The 20,271-nt window shown below is 42.0% G+C and overlaps 2 protein-coding genes across 3 annotated transcripts; one reads left to right on the top strand and one right to left on the bottom strand.

The window, feature by feature from the left end:
- Positions 1–1,704: 1,704 nt before the first annotated feature.
- On the top strand, positions 1,705–12,915 carry LOC117480602 (ATP-dependent translocase ABCB1-like). Its single transcript, XM_034127974.1, has 10 exons — positions 1,705–1,827; positions 7,777–7,860; positions 7,966–8,169; positions 8,290–8,390; positions 8,510–8,650; positions 9,572–9,728; positions 9,836–10,033; positions 10,554–10,760; positions 11,337–11,483; positions 11,910–12,915. The coding sequence occupies exons 1-10, from the start codon at positions 1,816–1,818 to the stop codon at positions 12,114–12,116; spliced, it is 1,458 nt and encodes a 485-aa protein (XP_033983865.1). The 5' UTR covers positions 1,705–1,815; the 3' UTR covers positions 12,117–12,915.
- A 1,452-nt stretch (positions 12,916–14,367) lies between these two features.
- LOC117480600 (peroxisomal carnitine O-octanoyltransferase-like) lies at positions 14,368–19,146 on the bottom strand. 2 transcript variants are annotated; one of them, XM_034127971.1, is made up of 16 exons: positions 19,023–19,146; positions 18,598–18,722; positions 18,316–18,497; positions 18,072–18,196; positions 17,848–17,956; positions 17,064–17,157; positions 16,819–16,944; positions 16,597–16,698; positions 16,377–16,460; positions 16,160–16,267; positions 15,944–16,074; positions 15,726–15,849; positions 15,562–15,640; positions 15,312–15,405; positions 14,963–15,082; positions 14,368–14,642 (listed from the first exon to the last, which is right to left on the bottom strand). In XM_034127971.1, the coding sequence occupies exons 1-16, from the start codon at positions 19,135–19,137 to the stop codon at positions 14,522–14,524; spliced, it is 1,839 nt and encodes a 612-aa protein (XP_033983862.1). In that variant the 5' UTR covers positions 19,138–19,146; the 3' UTR covers positions 14,368–14,521. The 2 variants fall into 2 exon arrangements, 1 of the variants encoding a protein (XP_033983862.1); XR_004555668.1 differs by lacking the exons at positions 14,368–14,642; positions 14,963–15,082 and having other exon boundaries at positions 15,374–15,405; positions 16,597–16,676.
- Between the last annotated feature and the right edge of the window lie 1,125 nt (positions 19,147–20,271).

Below are 20,271 nucleotides of genomic sequence, written 5' to 3'. Positions count from 1 at the left end.
CAGAATCCTAAAGACCTGAAATGATTTGCATAATTCGACTGGCAGATTGATGAATCATTTTAGTCATTCTTAAACAAAATGGCAAACATTTACTGGTTTTATTCTAAAATGTTGATATTTCATTTTCAGTATGATACACTTTATATTCTTGGGTTTATGACTGATGGTTTCTCCAGATTGTGAGTTTTAGGCAAATGTTTGTGGTGCTGTGATAAATCTCCCTGATCTCCCCTGTCTGTAAAAGCCTTCTCCGCTGAAATGGACACTTTCTTTATAATGTTGCCTCACTCAGCTTTTCCTCCATGTGTGGTGAAGTCAGCCTTAGCTGCAGACCCCAATTAACCTTACAACTAATCTTGTTGATGTAGCTTTTCAATAGACATGTTGACATGTCACAGCAGGAATAGCAAAGGTGTAATCAATAACATTAATAACTTCAATCCATTTAGGTTAGCCAGTTTCAAGATCTTGGAATGGTACAGAAAATAGGCATCATTAATTATATTTGTTGTGCTTTTCCTTCAATGACAAAATGTCTGCTGTGAAAACAACTTTTAGAAGTTGATTATTTATGGTACTGTGCTGGAAGAAGATAGTTTTATATTTTGGTGTTAATCATAATATCAATCATCTCTCAGTTTTATTCAAGTGTTCCAGTATTATTCATCTTATTCATGTTTGGACCTGTGTTCAAAATGTTTTCTGTGAAAAAGACCTCCAATAAGGACATTTGTTTGTGGGGTAAGGGTGAAAAGCAACCTCAGCAGTAACATTTAAATGCAGCGTTAAACATCTGTGTGGGCGGACAGTCGCTGATGATCCTTTGACAGTCTGACTCTAAATGAACTGCTTTATTCAGTTGATCCAAAGGAGAAATCGATGAGTTTGACCCAGGTTTGACCCATCTTAAGCCAATTTACAAAATGTTACCAGGCCTATTGGTTAGTGGTATTTATTGTAATTTAAATGTCTCTGTAAAGCATTTTGGTCAACATCTGTGGTTTCTTGAAATGTGATCTATAAATACATTTGACCGGACTGTTGCAACCGTCTTCATAGATATACAATTTCTAAGACCAATATGTGTAATGTGGAGTATAGTGGAGTACATTTTATGCTGTTCTTCAAGTTTGCCTAGAATTTGAATTGCAACAGCAAACATGTACAACACATTTTACATTGGTTTTTCCTGTTATAGTTGATTTCATATTTCAGGTTTTCAGAGGTTGTCAATGTACCAAAATGTTTTCTGTGTGAATGTTAAATAAAAGTATTAGCTGAGAGAGTAAATGCAATTTACTTAACACAGGAAATTAGGTCTGTGTAAATTCCTTTTGAAGATAAAGGTTGTTTTTCAAAAGTGACTGAAATATACATGATATTTAATTAAAACCTGCCCTAAATCATGGAAATAAGATGAAATCTTCTTCTTCAAAGGAAGCCTCTGTGGTCACCCTGCTGCTTAGCAACGAGATAGGGAGAGATGAAGTCAGATTATTTAGCTGACGTTAAGGGCTACTTTCATTTGGCAGATTTTGTACCACACACACACACACACACACACACACACACACACACACAACACACACACACACACACACACCACACACACACACACACACACACACACACACACACTCACACACTTTATCGTGATGATAGTGTTGCAGTATAAACACATGCAGGTGCTGTGACAGACGTTTTTGCTATGTCCAGTTTTTCACGTTTTCTGACTGTAAACGTTCACAGGGCTTCTGTTTTGGGAAATCTGGAGAGATCCTGACTCTTAAACTGAGACTCGGGGCCTTCAAAGCCATGATGAGACAGGTGAGTGTAAATAACAGAAATCTGAGACCTGCACAAAGACCTGTGCTTAATTATTAATAAAACAGAGTCTCACCTCTTTCTCTCCCCTGTGCTATATCTCTTTCTGGGCTGAGCTTCATCACAAATTCAATTATTAATAAACAATAACCAAGTCAAGAAGTATAAAGCTACATCGTTTTAATTCAATAAGTTGATTGTGTTTTTAGGAAAGGACAGACTCAAACATTTTGCTTTCTTAACATTATGTATCTTTTATTTACACAGGGGAAAAACTATGAATTATAATTTCCTTTGATTGTTTTTTAATATATTTGTTTCACTTAAAATGTTGTTTTCTTAAAAATGATATATCGTAGCTTTGTTGTGCACCGACAGAAATGCTAGAGAGATGCATGTTATTTACGTTTGCTTTCTCTCATTCCAGGCTTCCTGATTATTTTCACCTGTGTCTCCTGTGCTCATCAATGTCAGCCCCGCCCCTGATTGGTCCCACCTGTGTCTAGTTACCCTGTGCTTATATTCCCCTGTCTCCCAAGTGTTCTTTGTCAGTTCGTATTGTCTCTTGCTATGGTCAGGTCTATGCTCTTTGTACTCTTGTAAAGTTTGATTCCTCACTACGTGAGCGCTTTCATTTTGTTCCTCTATTTTTGTCATCTCGGTTAGAGATTTGATAGTTACCTTTTTTGTTGTTCATTGCTGTATTTTGGAAAATAAAGTATCTTACTAATACTTTACCTCTGTCTCCCGGGTCGTGCAATTGGGTCCTACATCCTAAGTGTCTGAGTTCGTAACAGAACGAACTGACCATTATGGACCCAGCCGACCCAAGAACGCTTCACGCAGCGCTGTCAGCACAGGGCGTGAAGATCTTTCATCACGAGGAACAGCTGGGCCTAGTCAACCAGGAAATGCAAGAACTAAGAGAACGCCAGGCCGGGATTCAGGAAGCATTATCCACACAGATGCAACAACTGGCTGTCCAAATGAATCATTTTTTCACTCACCAACAGACTGCTCCTCCGGTGACGTCATCCACAACTGAGAGGTTGCCTGTCAATGCTCCAGCTGATTTCCCAAGTCAGGCTGTTTCTTCCCCTTTATGGCTGGCTCTTCCGGAGAGATTTTCCGGAGATTCTTCTAATTGCAGAGCCTTTTTGGTACAGTGCGATCTGCATTTTCAACACAACCCAGGAGCCTTTTCATCGGACCATGGTAAAGTGGCGTTTATTGTGTCTCATTTAACGGGAAGAGCTGCAGCCTGGGCTACTGCAGAATGGTCAAGAGAAACTGAACTATGTTACTCATTGACCGATTTCATAGAGACTATGAGTCGTATTTTTGACCACTCATCGCCTGCTACAGAGGCCAGCAGAAAACTTTTTCATATACGCCAGCTCAACCGCCAGGTGGTTGATTACGCCATCGAGTTTCGCACAGCAGCAGCGGACAGCGGATGGAATGTTCCGGCTCTTCGTGACGCCTTCATGACGGGACTTTCGGAACCGATAAAAGACCAGCTGGCTCCACTGGAGACACCCCGGGATCTGGAATCTCTCATCGCCGTGGCCATCCGGATCGATAACCGTCTTCGGGAAAGAGAGAGGGAGCGTCGACGCAACCGAGACGTTATTCCCAGCTCCCAGAATGCATCTTGGTGGGTCGCGCCGCCAGCCGAGGATGTCCAGCCCATGTTACCACACCGTCAGAGGATTACACTTCCGAATGACTCCGGGGAACCCATGCAGCTGGGAAGAACCAGGCTTTCTCTGGAGGAGAGGCAGCGCCGTCTACGGGAGGGTTGTTGTTTCTACTGCGGCCAGTCGGATCATCAACTCGCTTCATGCCCGGGAAAAGATCGTGCTCACCAGTCAAAAGGAGGGCGCTGGTGAGCAAGTTTCCCGCAGACTTTCCTCCTCGACCTGTTACGCAGGTAAACATTTGTATTAACAATCAAACCATTGACCAGGGTGTGTTAATAGACTCAGGGGCTGACGAAAGTCTTATGGACTGGGGCGTAGTAAATCAGCTAGAAATAAAGACTGTTCCGCTATCTCATCCTATTAATGCCAGTGCCTTAGACGGCCGCTTGTTGTTCACAGTCACCCATTGCACTGAGCCCATTCAGATTACTGTGAATAAGGACCATACCGAGAGCATGCAATTCCATATTTTTGAGTCGGCTCAGCACCCGATTATTTTGGGGTTTCCATGGCTAAAGATCCACAATCCTCACATTGACTGGCGTTCAGGGAAAATTAAGGAATGGGGAGAGGATTGTATGGGCAGGTGTAAACTTTCACAACCTGTTAATGCACCAACAGACTCTCGTAAAATCATTATAGATCACCCCGACTATCCTGATCTACAGAAGGTACCTTCCTGTTACCATGATTTAAAGGAAGCCTTTAACAAATCCAAAGCCATGTCGCTACCTCCTCACCGAGATTTTGACTGTCCCATTGATCTCTTACCGGGAGCCCCCATTCCCAAGGGGAAACTTTATTCGATTTCGAGACCTGAGAGAGCAGCAATGGACGAATACATTTCCTCTTCACTCAAATCAGGAATTATCCGTTCTTCATCTTCTCCAGCCGGAGCGGGATTTTTCTTTGTGGGAAAGAAAGACGGGTCTCTGAGACCTTGCATAGACTACAGTCCACTAAATGACATTACGGTGAAGAACCGCTATCCTCTGCCACTCATGACATCTGCCTTTGAACTACTTCAAACTGCCAAAATATTCACCAAGTTAGATTTAAGAAATGCATATCACTTGGTTAGAATAAGAAAAGGGGATGAGTGGAAGACAGGATTCAACACTCAGAGTGGTCACTATGAGTATCTAGTAATGCCCTTTGGACTATGCAATGCACCGGCTGTGTTTCAAGCTCTTGTGAATGAGGTTTTACGGGAATTTTTGAATATTTCAGTGTTTGTGTATCTGGATGATATTCTGATTTTCTCCCCAGACACTAAATCTCATGTTAACCATGTCCGTCAGGTTTTGCAGAAACTGCTAGAGAATCAGTTATATGTCAAGGCAGAGAAGTGTGAGTTCCACACAAAAGAGGTATCCTTCTTAGGATACATAATCTCACCTAATCATATGCAAATGGATCCGGCTAAAATCAGTGCAGTATCCCAGTGGCCTACACCAGACTCCAGGAAGAAGGTCCAACAGTTTCTAGGGTTTGCTAACTTCTATAGGAAGTTTATTAGGAATTTCAGTTCTGTTGCTGCCCCTCTACATGTTCTGACTTCTCCTAAGGTTCCTTTCAAGTGGACTCCCCAGGCGGACTTCGCTTTCCAACGTCTCAGAGAGAGATTCACATCAGCCCCCATACTCACCATTCCAGATCCCCAGCGCCAGTTTATGGTCGAGGTTGATGCTTCCAATGAGGGAATTGGAGGAGTATTGTCTCAACGTTCTGCAGAAGACAACAAGATGCATCCATGTGCTTACCTGTCGCGGAAACTGACAACGGCAGAGCGGAATTACGACGTGGGGAACAAGGAACTGTTAGCTGTAAAAGCTGCCCTCGAGGAATGGAGACACTGGTTAGAGGGTGCAGAGCAGCCGTTTTTAGTCTGGACAGATCACAAGAATCTGGAATATATATATATATATATATATATATATATATATATATATATATATATATATGAAAGGCTAAGCGTCTCAACTCCCGTCAGGCCAGGTGGACACTATTCTTTAGTAGGTTCAATTTCACCCTCTCTTTTCGTCCCGGGTCTCAGAATCAAAAACCCGATGCTTTGTCTCGTCTTTATGATCCGGAACCACTTGCGGTAGAGCCCAAGACCATCCTTCCACTTAACCGTGTGATCGGAGCCTTTTCCTGGCAAGTGGAGTCGGACGTAAAAAAGGCGAATGTCAAGAATCCAGCACCTAGCGAGTGTCCCAACAATCTGCTGTTTGTTCCTGAGGCTCTTCACTCCAAGGTCATCCACTGGGCTCACTCATCTGTGCTTTCGTGCCATCCGGGGGTAACAAGGACAATGTTCAGGATACAACAACGTTTCTGGTGGCCAGCCATGAAGAAAGATGTGGCAGAGTACGTAGCGGCTTGTCCGGTGTGTGCGTGTAATAAGACCTCATCACAAGTCAAGATGGGCGTGCTCCAGCCCCTGCCGATTCCCCAACGTCCTTGGTCACACATTTCAATGGATTTTGTGACAGGATTTCCTTCATCCAGAGGCAAGACTACGGTCCTAACAGTGGTGGATCGATTTTCAAAGATGGCTCACTTCATCCCATTGACCAAGCTTCCCTCTGCCAAAGTCACCGCAGAGGTCATGATGAATCACATATTCAGGATCCATGGATTCCCTGATGACATTGTTTCCGACAGGGGTCCACAATTCATTTCCGTTTTCTGGAAGGAGTTTTGTCGACTCATAGGTGCCACCGTCAGCTTGTCATCAGGATATCATCCTCAGTCAAATGGACAGTCGGAGCGTCTGAACCAGGAACTAGAGACTACGCTACGTTGTCTCGTCTCCCGGAACCAGACTACCTGGAGTGACCACCTCGCATGGGTCGAGTTTGCCCACAATACTCTTCCTACGGCAGCCACAGGTCTCTCTCCATTCCATTGTGTCAATGGTTTCCAGCCTCCATTTTTCCCTAACAACGAGGAAGAGGTGAGGGTTCCATCGGCTCATGCCATGATCAGACGTTGTCGACGAGTTTGGGCTGGTGCTCGCCAGGCTCTTCTCCGAAGTTCAGCTCGGATGAAGGCTGTTGCAGACGTCCATCGCAGGGTCGCTCCCTCCTACAGACCAGGCCAAAATGTTTGGCTTTCCACTAAGGACTTACCACTCCATGTCGCCTCAAAGAAACTGGCTCCGAGATTTGTGGGTCCTTTCCCGGTGTCCAGAGTCATCAACCCGGTGTCTGTACGCTTGCAACTCCCCAGAACTATGAGAGTACATCCGACGTTTCACGTCAGTAAAATCAAGCCGGTGTGCGAGAGCACACTTGTTCCCGCCTCCAAGCCCCCTCCACCGCCCGAGTTCTTTGAAGGGGGTGAGGTTTACAAGGTCCGTAAGCTACTGGAGGTCCGTAATAGGGGGAGGGGGAAGCAATTCCTGGTAGACTGGAAGGGTTACGGTCCTGAGGCTAGAAGCTGGGTAGCTGCGTCATTTATCGTAGACAAGACGCTTATCCATGATTTTTACAATCATCCTGGGCCATCAGGAGTTGGCCCTAGAGGGGGGGGTACTGTTGTGCACCGACAGAAATGCTAGAGAGATGCATGTTATTTACGTTTGCTTTCTCTCATTCCAGGCTTCCTGATTATTTTCACCTGTGTCTCCTGTGCTCATCAATGTCAGCCCCGCCCCTGATTGGTCCCACCTGTGTCTAGTTACCCTGTGCTTATATTCCCCTGTCTCCCAAGTGTTCTTTGTCAGTTCGTATTGTCTCTTGCTATGGTCAGGTCTATGCTCTTTGTACTCTTGTAAAGTTTGATTCCTCACTACGTGAGCGCTTTCATTTTGTTCCTCTATTTTTGTCATCTCGGTTAGAGATTTGATAGTTACCTTTTTTGTTGTTCATTGCTGTATTTTGGAAAATAAAGTATCTTACTAATACTTTACCTCTGTCTCCCGGGTCGTGCAATTGGGTCCTACATCCTAAGTGTCTGAGTTCGTAACAAGCTTTGATGGGATAAAAACTAAAGTTTTATTTACAAAATGTATGCTAAACTGATTCCAGTATGCTTTAGTGTTTTAAGAATATTATGATGATTATGCGGAAAATATTGTCACCCACAAGTTTGTCCAGCACAATCGTGATACTTCCATATTATCCCAGGCCTAATTAAAACAATGTGGCACGTAAGACATTTCTGACTGCTGTTGTTTATTTAACGTTTTTAATTACGAGTTAATGTATAGTATTTATTTTTAATACACATTTGTTTAAAGGACCTTGGCTGGTTTGACAACCCCAAAAACAGTGTTGGAGCGCTCACTACGAGACTGGCCACAGACGCAGCCCAAGTGCAAGGGGTAAGTCTCAACAGCAAACACACATACACACTCACAAAGACTAGAACAATGAATCGTCCAAGAAAATCAGGGATCTTGTCGTCTGCTTTGTTCCCACCTGCTCAGGCTACAGGAGTGCGTATGGCCACGCTGGCCCAGAATCTCGCCAACATGGGCACCAGCATTATCATCTCCTTCGTGTACGGCTGGGAGCTGACGCTGCTCGTCCTGTCGGTGGTGCCCTTCATGGCGGTGGCCGGCGCTGTGGAGATGAAGGCGCTCACTGGACACGCTACTGAAGACAAGAAGGAGCTGGAGAAGTCTGGAAAGGTAGAGATTCAGTGTGTCACAGTTCCAAGTTGTAATGACTCTTGAGCACATTGTTTTAAATCACTAGCCTTTTGATATTCTTTAGAGTACATAACATGTTTTTATGATTTGTCTCTACAGATTGCTACAGAGGCCATTGACAATATCCGTACTGTTGTCTCCCTTAACAGAGAACCAAAGTTTGAGTCTTTGTATCAGGAAAACTTAGAAATACCATTCAGGTGTGTTAGATTAATTAAACCAAATATCCAACATGCCCAATGGATATATGAACACAATTCAATGTTTAGTAATATAATTGGATAAATTAAAGGAGTAATCTCTCTGATTCACTGTGCAGGAACTCCCAGAGAAATGCCCACGTGCACGGTCTCACCTTCTCCTTCAGCCAGGCCATGATCTACTTCGCCTACGCGGGCTGTTTCCGCTTTGGAGCTTGGCTTGTTGAGGAGAACAGAATGGATATTCAGGGAGTATTCCTATGAGTAAACAGACCAAGTGACCTTTTCTTGTCCCTTAATCATTAGATAAAGTTTAGTTGTTTTATATAGACTACTTGTGTTGGCGTGCAATTGTAGGTTACAGCAGATCAAAGCATTCCTGTTGGCCGGAGAAGATGTTTATATGGCTTTTAATCATTACCCCGGCCTGTAGTGTGCGAGGGGCCGCTGTGAGTGGGTTGGCTTGTACTGTAATCCAGATGACATTGTCACGCAAGACACCTGTACCTTTGGTGATGTAACAGTCACATGCGTGTTTAGGATGCTAACATGACTGTTACAAAGAGAGGAAGTCCAAAGGTCATTGCACCTTCAGCTTCTGAACATAAAACCATAAAACACAGAAACATTAACTCCTCACCCCCATACACCATGTTATGCAACCTTGTGCAGTGAGTTAAGTAAGTCAATTAATTTATAATGATGCACAAGACATCTATTATAAAATGTTGATAGTCTGGAAATGAGACAAAATATCTACAGCCACACAATCAGCCGTGTGATGCTTTTCTTAAACATAATGTTGTTTTGACCTAAAACATGCTAGTGTTTGCAGGTACTGTATATCATGTTCAGTTTAGCGTGTTAGCATGATAAATGAACTAATAAGCACTAAACACAAAGTGCAGCTGAGGCTGATGGGAATGTCATGATTAGTTTTGTGTCGTTTCATGTTCATTAACCAAAGTAATGGACAAAACTAAGAGAAAATGTATCTTAAACTTGAGAAAATGTCTTTATACATATTGGATGACTGCTGTGGAATTGGGTCATGATTTCTTAACTTCTGTTAGATATATTTAATATATCTATATGCGCTTGTAAAGCACTTTAAAAATGCTTGTCCTGTGACTGTGAAAATATGAATGATAAAACTAACGTGCATGGATTTTCTCTCCTAGTGTGGTTTCTGCTATTCTGTACGGAGCCATGGCTCTCGGAGAGGCCAACTCCTTCGCTCCAAACTACGCCAAGGCCAAAATCTCAGCTGCCCACCTCATGGCACTGATGGGCAGAGAGCCCGCCATTGATAATCTATCCCAGGCGGGAGAGTCACCGGTACATTTTAACACAAAGCCAAACCGAAAAAACAACACTCTTGTAATACCACTCTTTAGACAGATGCTAACATATCTCTCTTTTGTGTCATCTCTTTAAACCCCCAGGACACATTTGATGGTAATGTGCAATTTGACAGTGTTATGTTTAACTACCCGTCACGCCCTGATGTGCAAATCCTGCAAGGGCTGAATCTGAAGGTGAGGAAGGGAGAGACTCTGGCCTTGGTGGGGAGCAGTGGCTGTGGAAAGAGCACCACCATCCAGCTGCTGGAGAGGTTCTACGACCCCAGAGAGGGGAGAGTGGTAAGAAGACAAATAGACGTACATACTTTGTGCAACTGGCTCAACACCTTTATCTACTGCAACTTGTGTGTTTATGGCTACTTTACAGCACTGACATGATGAGAGGAAAATAAAAACTGTCTGAAGCTGGTGTAGCATGTGTGTTTTTATCTTTACTGCACCAGCCATTTCATTTTATCTTGATGGGATTCATTCCCGTTCATACTGACAGTCCTCTGAGAATGTGTATAATTTTATAACTAAATTCACATTTTTGTTGAAAATGAAAAGCTATTTTTTTACTACACTGAGAGAACCCTTTGCAAAACCTCTCTGTACCTGAGTATGATGATAATAAATATACTTTTATTCTAAAAGGCACACAGACATACTTGGCAACTATTTGATGACCAAAGTGGAGTATTCAGCAACTATAGATCCAAATTATCTTAGGATTTCTTGGATACCAAAAAAAAATCAGCATGTTATAGCCCCATCAATCCTTTTACAATAATGACTGCAAACTACTTTTCTCCTTCAGCTTCTGGACAATAAAAATGCACAAGAGCTGAACATCCATTGGTTGAGATCTCAGATAGGCATCGTGTCCCAGGAGCCCGTGCTGTTTGACTGCACGATAGCCGAAAACATCGCCTATGGAGACAACAGCCGCATTGCATCGCAGGCGGAGATAGAGGAAGCTGCCAAAGCGGCCAACATCCACAGCTTCATCGATAGCCTGCCACAGGTAACTGCTGAGGTTTCAGTGAGGAGATATGTCCAGACAAAGCCTGAAATTAAAGATATGTCGTTTTTGTATGAGCAGTTTTATAACTTCTCAAGGCCCTCTACTGGGCGTTTGGGAAATTGTTTCTCTAGTGGTACTTGTTTGGGCTATAGTATACTGTATGTGACCAGGTTTAGAGATATGCCGTCTGTCAATACATCTGATTTCTTCCTCCCTTTCTGAACAATGTCAGTTAATGGGATTTGTTTGTAGTGAATCTCACAGAATTTACATTACATCCATGTTTATTCAATTTAAACAAAATCAACAGAGAAATATGTGTAAACTCATATAAAAGTTTCTCAAAATTAATAAATAATGGATCAATATTTCACTTTTAATCTTAATTTAAATAATTGCCTCACAACTGTCTCTCTGTTGTTTTGGTATCAATTAAATTATTCTTTCTTGGAAATGACTCTACTGTAAGATAATGTTTAAGTATTTAAAATGGAAATATTTCAGCGAGGTGTTTGTTGGCTTTTGTCTTTATTTAGCATGTATAACGATGCACCTCTCTCTCTCTGTGTTGAGCAGAAGTACAACACTCAGGCCGGTGATAAGGGAACGCAGCTGTCAGGTGGTCAGAAGCAGCGTGTAGCCATAGCCCGAGCTATCCTCCGCAACCCCAAAGTGCTGCTTCTGGACGAGGCCACCTCCGCACTCGACACTGAGAGTGAGAAGGTAAGTGTTACGAGCACCAAGACCAATGAGCAAGAAAATGGGGAGAACTGGCGTTTTACCAGAAAGGTCCTTTTAGATACAGTAGATTGTGCCTGGGAGATGGGCAGCAAAGAAACGTTTCATATACACAAAATGACAGAACACATCACAAACAAAACGTAACAAAAAAAACAGACACAAACAATACAGGAATTGTACAGCAACAGTCTTAAGCTTAAAGTCGATTCATTAAATGTACTTAATCCACTCTGGAAATTAAGTGCAAGTTATTCAAAATTACATACAATTGAATGTGCATTATCCCTCCACGACACAGGAAGTATTAATAATTAAAATCAATAGAGAAAGATGGAACAAGCCACGCCTTTCTCCAAATGTTTTTCTATAAGTCCATGTGATCTCACTGTCATCATGCTGCTCTTCCAGGTGGTGCAGGAGGCGTTAGACGAGGCCAGTAAGGGCAGGACGTGCATCATTGTGGCCCACCGTCTGTCCACCATCCAAAACGCAGACCGCATTGCTGTCTTCAAGGGAGGAGTGGTGGTGGAAGAGGGGACACATCAACAGCTGCTTGCCAAAAAGGGATTCTACTTCATGCTGGTCACCACACAGATGGGACACGGGAGGAAATAAGAGGACATAGAGAGCAATACAACACTGATGTCTCCGGAAATATTCATGTTTCCCTGTCCTGCTTTAGTAGAGCAATGAATGTGATCATCAGACAAGTCAAAAAGCCAAGTCAAACTCCTGTATTACCGTTCATTAGCTGTCACTTCTAAGGGCCTTTTTCACAGGAGATATCATTTGATATGTGACAGTAGGAGATGTGCAGATGTTAATAAGACCACAGATACTTGTATTGTGCATGCTGGCTTACTGAATATTTTTAGTAACACCTGCTCTTCTACTATCACAAGTCAAAATGTCTGCTGTTTTTTCCCCCCAAGTTTGTGCCTTGAACACATGGACTCCTGTTTTCCTTTCTTTATAAAGGTGGACCTACTTGTTGCCAATACGCCTTAGCTGTTGATTTCTGGTGTCATCTTCTGTTAAGCGTTAAATACTACTGATGTAGAGAGATTAAAGATAGCGATACACTGGATTTATTATGCATGATAGGGCATTAAGTATACATCTGACACAGGGATCATCTTTACAAATGTTCTACAGGATATGTATTTGAGCGATTTTTTTTATAATTACTATGTTGATTGTCATGATGGAGAGTATCTTTTGTGTTAATAGTTGAATATAAGTGCCTAAAAAAAGAAAAATATTGTACACACAGGGCTGTTCAGAGTTTAATTTTTTATTGTCACACTTTGGTTGCAACCACAAGGAATCCTATTGTTTCTACAAATGCAAGGAAGGACTAACCTTCTTGTAAAACTTGCCTTTATGTAACTATTAAAGTTTTTTCATTCAGTAATTGAATCATCCACTTACTTCAACATCAGATTACAGTTCGCAACTGTAGTTGTCTAAACAACTACGCAACATTTCCAAGATCAAATACATTTATCATTTTGAATAATAAAACAAAAGTATTAAAAATGTTAATTATTAAAAGGTAGGGTAGGTAAGTTTGAGAAACCGGCTCGAGATCGCTAGAATTTGAAAATACACAACCGGAGAAAATCTGCCGCTTCCTTACAGAGCACATGACCAATGAGGGCACGAGATAAGTTTGTGCACAGATGGAAGGCTGACAGGCAGGTAGGCCATCCAGTTATTTTAGCCGGGCCGGCTAAAATGATTGGTCGTGCTTTTTACAGTATTACGGCTTCCACAGATGAACATTTTTTATGGATTTTTTGTCAAAGCACTTAAGATATTCATTGTTATCGGGATGTTAAGAGCATTCCATGGAATATAACAAAAAGTGTATCTCGAGCCGGTTTCTCAAACTTACCTACCCTACCTTTAAGCTAGTGTTCATTGTATGTTTAAATGAAGTACAATCTTATTCACATTTTGCTATTTCCAAAACCTTTGTCAACACAGACAGATTTGTTTTTAAATGCAGAGGAAATGAGGGGATGGAAATCACAGTTTTTTGGGCTCATTCACGTTTTACAGCAGCAATCCTAATATACATTCGTATTAACATTTAGCAATCTCAAGCGTGACGTACAGATAAAGGAAAGCTGCATAGTGTGTAGGCTTTTTGAGGTGCAGTGACCAAGCAAGTAAGGCAACCATAAGCAAACCAAAACTTTTCAACATCAATAGATCTGAAGGCCACTCTTAGTTTCCAAAAGTCAAACTGAAATTTGATGGTTTGATTAAAAAGTGGAAGCTAGCTAAATGGTACGTTACTTCCTGCATAGCTTGGTAGTGTTAGCCGTCTTTCCTACAGTATATAGGGTGAATGCAGCTAACAGCTTAACCATACCTGTGTTGCCCACTACAACTATCAACACTGTAATTCCTATCACGATTTTGATTGTAGGCAAACATCAAAACAAACAGTAAGACCATATTAACTGATTTCTTCTACAAAAATCATTTCAGTCCAACTTTTAAAGTTATGTGCTATTCTCTAGATTTTTACTAATCCATAACATGAAACAAATCAATTATATTTAACTTATAAAGTTATTTTTAATGAGTTAAATCGGAATGCATAATTGCAAAATAATTAAAGGACAACAACTAAAAGAAACAGAAGCTATTTTCTTCAATTGTCCATGGCTCACAGCATCTGGTAAATATTTACCCCCTGAAGAACCAACACCATAAAAAGGTCTTGAGCCATAGCATTAGCTTATCTTAAAAACGGATTAATACTGTCAGAATTTTAAATGAAACATTCTCCAAAAAATGTACACAAGAATCATAAGGATTTACACTAAAAATTATAAATCAGTACATGAACCAGAAAAGCTGATAAGATTTTATTGAATGCCCAAACCAGTGGCTATCAGCAGATCAGATTCATTAACTTTGCATTGATCCGTGCTCTGAACAAACATGACTATCGCTAGCTGTCAGCTATTACCAGTGTTGGTAAACCGTGAGGTCAATAAAGTTACTTATAGCTGAGATGTGGTGGCCAGGTGGAGCATCTCATGCATGGAGCTGGAGAAGTTGTTGAACAGAGTCGCAGCGTCTGTCTCACGGCAAGAGTTCCACGCCGAGACAGAGACCACGATCCTGGGGAGAAATAAGGCAGAGTGTGGGTATTATTGAAATCGCTGAAAATGCAGGGAGGCTACGCACAAATGTTCAACTTTTAAGGTAAAAACTATGTAAATAAACATATTCAGTTGAATGACAAAGATGCACATCATTAATATTTCTAAAACGTTTTTTCAAGAACTAGGAAAAGCAGTTTATAATTTAGCAAATAATCTAATTAATAAAACTAATTAATCTTGTGTTTTAAAAGGTTGCTAAAACATTACAGTTGGAGCAGAACGATTTTCAGAAGAAAAAACAGCATTATGGAAACATGCGTATAAGCCTTAACCCACCTGTCGTCTCTGATGCGATAGAAAAAGCCGTAGCCGTGGTGCACCATGGGAGCCACGGCCCCCATAACTGTGGTGTAGCCCACCAGGCTGGACGACAGCACGAAGTTACCACCTCCACCGCTGCATACACAAACACAAGTCAGACAGAAAGAACTCCCAAACAATACTGCAGTTTTTCCTTATTAGGACATTGTCAATGTGCTTTTCTTGCTACGACTATATAAAATATATGTTGTAAAAAATAATGGAATTTGGAGATGGGCATAGTGGGTCATCTCACTCCGTAAATTAAAAGAATAGGTTTTAAAAACAGCATAGACACACACAGACACAGCTTTACAGGTAGTACCTCAATGAGTAAAGGGGATCCATGAAGAGGTCTGGAGTGGGAAGTCCCTCCTCTCTGGCGATAAGATACAGCCCAAGAAGATGCCTGTCAAAACCTGGAAACATTGTCAGAAAATGACACAGATAAATATTTGAGACATAAGCGTCAGAAAACAACATGTGACCCTGATCATCCAAACATTAATACTCCAATTTATAAATAGGAGGAGATACCAAGACGCATTTTATCGTGACAGGAAAACTGAACTAACCTTGTCCATCCTGGGCTTCAACCATCAGGTTGTTGTGCGTATTGAAGGCTGCCAGCATGGCTTTGCTCCTGCTACCAGCCTGACAGAAAAATAAATGGATGTACCCTGTAAAATGAGCAAAAGCCTGATTTTGCCACAGTGCAGAGTTTCAGACGTGTACTTACATCACACGAGGGGTCCATCATGGCTTTACACCAGTTGACAGCCTCCTGGGTGCAGGGTCGCACCGTCTCCGTCCGGCCGTGGTAGAACTTGCGAGTCATTGCGGTCTCATAACAACTGCCCGGCCTGTGAAGGTTAAGGAGAGAAATGAAGGGCCTTTCACTTCTTGGACATCAAACATCAGTAAACACATGGTACTATTTTTTGTATCATCTTGTACCTTTTGTGCATTCGCTGGAAGGCCAACTGCTTTGCTAGTTGTACAAAAGTGTCTGGGTGCAGCTTCTTCTGTTTGATGGCATCTTTTCCAAACGCTGTGAAGGCGTAACACACAATCTGCAGGTCCTGTGCCTGAAAAACCACGACCCACACGGCTGTGACTAAGTGATTCTGCATCAGGCTTTTTCTACTACAGTTTGGTGTAATCCTGGCTCACCGTCTCCAGGTACTGCTGTTTGGCGTGGCGGATGTCACTCCGGACTTTTTCGTCCACAGTAAACACCAGCTCCTCAGGACGGTGCACGGCTCTGACTGCCTCTGATCCCTTCAAAAGCATAGACATCGTTATGTGGAGAGTTGACATATACATTTAAATTGAACCACCAAGAACTATTTAAATGGATGTAAAAAATAAAGTAATAGTCAATATTTACCTTCCATTTGCCTTCTGTAGCTTTGATTTGCTGGTCCAGATACCAACACATAGACACCAGCACCATGGCATCAAAAGGTGCATGCTGCAAAAAAACTATCAGTGTTATGAAATCTGTTTTTTCTTATCTTAATGATAATGAAATCTTTCACATACAGTATACATGTGTCATATAGTGTTTCTCAGATTTCCTTTAGCATGACACACGTATACAAACTCACATCACAAGTGGTTCCAAAGGTTCCATCTGCGAAGCTGAGTGAGTTGTACGATTTGTCGCCCCAGCGGATTGTGGGGTCGCCTGTAAGGGCCGCCGTGGTTATCTTTGTTCAGAATTTCAAAGTCACGCAATCAGAAACAACTCATTCCTTGAAAAGATATATATAAATTCTAGTGAACAATAGGTCATACAAAGTAAAAAATATACTTTGTGATGCTCTTACATTTGTGTAGTTCATTGGAGAGGAGTAGGGTTTTGTTTCATCCAGAGATAAGACGAACAGGCTGCTCTGGATGGTCTCCAGGATGTTGCTATTGTGTGGATCAATGCTTATTAGATGCTCCCTGGTCTGCAGAGAAAGATAAATACTGACAGTACTGACTCAACTATGCTTTTGTAATATAAGAACTGTTTTAGATCTCATTAACAAAGATGGACACCTAAATATTGAAATGTGAACACCCATACCTGCGCCCAGCGAGTCCTCTCTTCTGAGGTGAGGGCCGACACTCCGTCTCCCTCTGGTTCCCCCTCACAGCACTCTTTCACATAGCTCAGCTGCCTGTACATCAAATAAAACAAGGCAACATTGAGCCCTCTATGCTTCTCAATCACCTAATAGAGGCTCATAGTTTGATCAAATACCTTTTTAATACCACACAGAATGCAATTTTAAACATTTTAAACAAATAAAGCGTCATTAAATGTATTTTTTAATCCAATTATTTCAGTACTTCCCAGGAGTATATAGCATTAACCTTTCACAGCTAATTATGAATTATATGTTTATGGATTTTGATCAATGATATGATCAACTTGGAACCCGATAACCAGTACAAAATGGATAGATTCATTAAAGAACGAAAAATAATTACCCGGTTTTAATTAGTACAAGTTCTTGCTGGAATTAACACCGGTTTCCCTGTTAACACAATTAACACATGTTTCCCTGTTGCTTCTGTAATACAATTATTTTAAATTCCTGCTGCTCTGGGGCACAGTAAAAACTGTTATTTTTTCATATATATTTCTTACTAGGACAGTTAAGATTCTGACTAATGGTGAAAATGTATCCTCACATCTCTAAAAATAGAATCAAATGAATTCAAACTCAGTGGTAGGATGTTTACTGTTCCTCCATGTTTTATCAGAAGTACATTTAGCACTATCAGCAGCAGTTTGTTCATGGACGGACCTTTCAACCCTCCGTTGTTCTGTTAAATGTTGTTTGTACTTGTGTGTATATCACTACCTGAGTATTTCTGGAGGAGTGAGGATTTGTCCATCACACACTGCATCAAATGTGAACATCCGTCCACGACACATCACCACCACATGGGAAGGGCACGGCCCCTCACTCTCTGTGGCAAGGAAAAAAACGCACAAAAACAACGGTTATAATAAAAAGCTGAGAAATTGTGCTAAAGCTATCGGAGGTGTGTCTGAAGGCTCTAGATAAGATAAGATTATTTCTACCTGTCTTGAAGTAGTTACGGATGGTGTCCTTCTTCACTCCAGGTACTTTGCAGGTGCAGAACAGCATTCTGAACTGGTCCATATCTAACGGTAGTTTGCCGGCTTTCTGAGGATGCAGCCTCTCCCTAAAAGGAAAACAAAACAACACATTTCATAAATACCCCATTTCATATAAAAAAGACCAGCTTTTGATTAACAAAACACAAAAACACAGCTTGTAAAAATGTGTTTGAACAAGTCTTACGTGCGGATCAGGTTCCAGTACTGTAATGTGTGCCATGTGCTAATACTAGCCCTCTGCAGCTGAGATCCCTCTTCGGGGAGCCAGCAGTGCTCCAGGTAGGGCCCCGGGCCGGCAAAGTTCACATTCAGCTGAGATGGGATGCGAACCTCCAGATACGCAACATCTAACCACCATTCTTCCAGCTGAGGAATGTTATTTTTGTTTAAAAAACATATAAGTAAGGATGAGTAAAACATCTAAGACTGTAGCACCCAAAAAATAAATGACAGATTCATTACACACCCAATTCCTGTTTGTTCTGGCTTTCTGCAGTAGCTTTTGGTGCAGCTCTTGGCCAACACCCTCTTGAAATGTATTCACAATGTCCAACGTAGCCTTAAACTCTTCCTCAGATGCAAATGGACGAACTGATGGAGACATGGCAATACAAAATAAGTCAGGTAAGAGCCTCAGCTGCTGGTCATTGTGAACATTAGGCATTTTTTACTGTAAAAACTGAAGATTTCATGAGCTTGCGTACATTTTACAAAATGAGAACATATGCAACAATCATACACGCAAGCTAAAACATGTGTATGCTGTTATAATATTAAGAGTTTGACATGATTAAAACACCTCAAAGTTGCACATTTTCTTTTCAAATAGTGAGTAAATTCTGAAACAGAGGAACTTGTGACACAGCAGGTTGTTCAAAGTTACTATCCTACCTGCATTCAGGTACTTTGAGAGGCTGGTCTCCAGTGATGGGACCGGCAGGGATGGCAGGGCGTCTTGGTGCTGGAAGGTCGTCTCTGGGGGAGCCTTTGACAAATGATTATCCATTTCTTTTCCCTGGAAGGAATTATGAATGGATCAACAAAACAAACATCTGTAATAGTTGTGTCCTACATCAGAGGTTTCAGATTATCTACAACAGGGGTCGGCAACCCCTGGCACGCGTGCCAGCATTGGCACGCGGCACCGTAACCAGTGGCACACTAGGAATAAGTGGAATAAGTGTGCAAAATATTTAAATTGTATTTTCGGATCATGAACGAGACCGCCGCCAGAGCGCGTCTGCCCGTTACCTGCAAAAGGAAGCCATGCACGCAATGCAACCCCGCTCTCTTTAACTCCAGGTGACTTTCTGCCGCTTTCCTCCGTGGTGCAGGGCTGATCGTTTCACCACGGAGGAAAGCACTTCACAAATTGCAGTAACCATAAGGAGCTTTACAAATGCCGCAGTTTTTGCGTGGCTGTGTGTGTCTTTAGTTGAAAGCCCAGTGGCGATCTGCTCATCTCTCATTGAAATAATATGCTACAAAGGGGCGGACTGGCCATCTGTGTGTTGAACTTTCCTGTCGGCTCCCAGACCGTAGTCGAGGAGGGCAGAAGCAACAAGCTTCAGGTTCAATAACCCACTTTAGCTTAAATGACTGGAGAGAGGCGAGCTCTTCTTGGGAGGCCGTTGCATTTATTTAGCTGTTCTTCTGTTTCACAAAATACATCACATACCTCTGTTTTTCTGCTGCCTCGTTTCACTTCCAGAAACATACACACGCTCGCTCACTCTCGCTCTACCATCCACACACACTATTATTCTTATTATACATCCATGACACACACACATGCACACGCCACACCCCTCTCTCTCTCTCTTAAAGGGACAGCGATCTCATCTCATTCTGCATGACCCTAATATCATAACATGTGTGTTCTGGAGAATCACAGAACGGACGATCGTCCTTATTATTATGCCGTTTAAACCAAATATTTAAATGTATTTGTCAGGGGCGTCGCCTGGACCTGAAATAATTCGGGGCTTAGCCCACAGTGGCGGCGGCACTACAGTGGCATTTTTTACTGCAACACTCCCCACACACACACAATACACCCGCGACTGTTACTATGTGAACTTGTCCCTGTCTTCTGGCACAGTCCCACCCTGCCTCAAAACTGCCTCAGTCTCTCCAATCC

This window comes from Trematomus bernacchii, unplaced genomic scaffold (genome assembly GCF_902827165.1).
Source record: "Trematomus bernacchii unplaced genomic scaffold, fTreBer1.1, whole genome shotgun sequence".
In the NCBI taxonomy this organism is placed as follows: domain Eukaryota; kingdom Metazoa; phylum Chordata; class Actinopteri; order Perciformes; family Nototheniidae; genus Trematomus; species Trematomus bernacchii.
Note: the sequence above shows the minus strand (reverse complement) of the source record. Positions and strands in the feature narration are given on the sequence as shown.

What these genes read in the sequence shown, in the direction of transcription:
- LOC117480602 (XM_034127974.1), top strand. An exon ending in ACCCCAGAGAGGGGAGAGTG is followed by an intron (nt 10,034 to 10,553) that starts GTAAGAAGACAA and finishes TTTCTCCTTCAG; the next exon opens with CTTCTGGACAATAAAAATGC. An exon ending in TCATCGATAGCCTGCCACAG is followed by an intron (nt 10,761 to 11,336) that starts GTAACTGCTGAG and finishes TGTGTTGAGCAG; the next exon opens with AAGTACAACACTCAGGCCGG.
- LOC117480600 (XM_034127971.1), bottom strand. Translation starts at nt 19,137, where the DNA reads ATGGATAATCATTTGTCAAAGGCTCCCCCAGAGACGACCTTCCAGCAC. An exon ending in CCAGAACAAACAGGAATTGG is followed by an intron (nt 18,498 to 18,597) that starts GTGTGTAATGAA and finishes AACATTCCTCAG; the next exon opens with CTGGAAGAATGGTGGTTAGA. An exon ending in TGATGGACCCCTCGTGTGAT is followed by an intron (nt 15,641 to 15,725) that starts GTAAGTACACGT and finishes TTTTTCTGTCAG; the next exon opens with GCTGGTAGCAGGAGCAAAGC.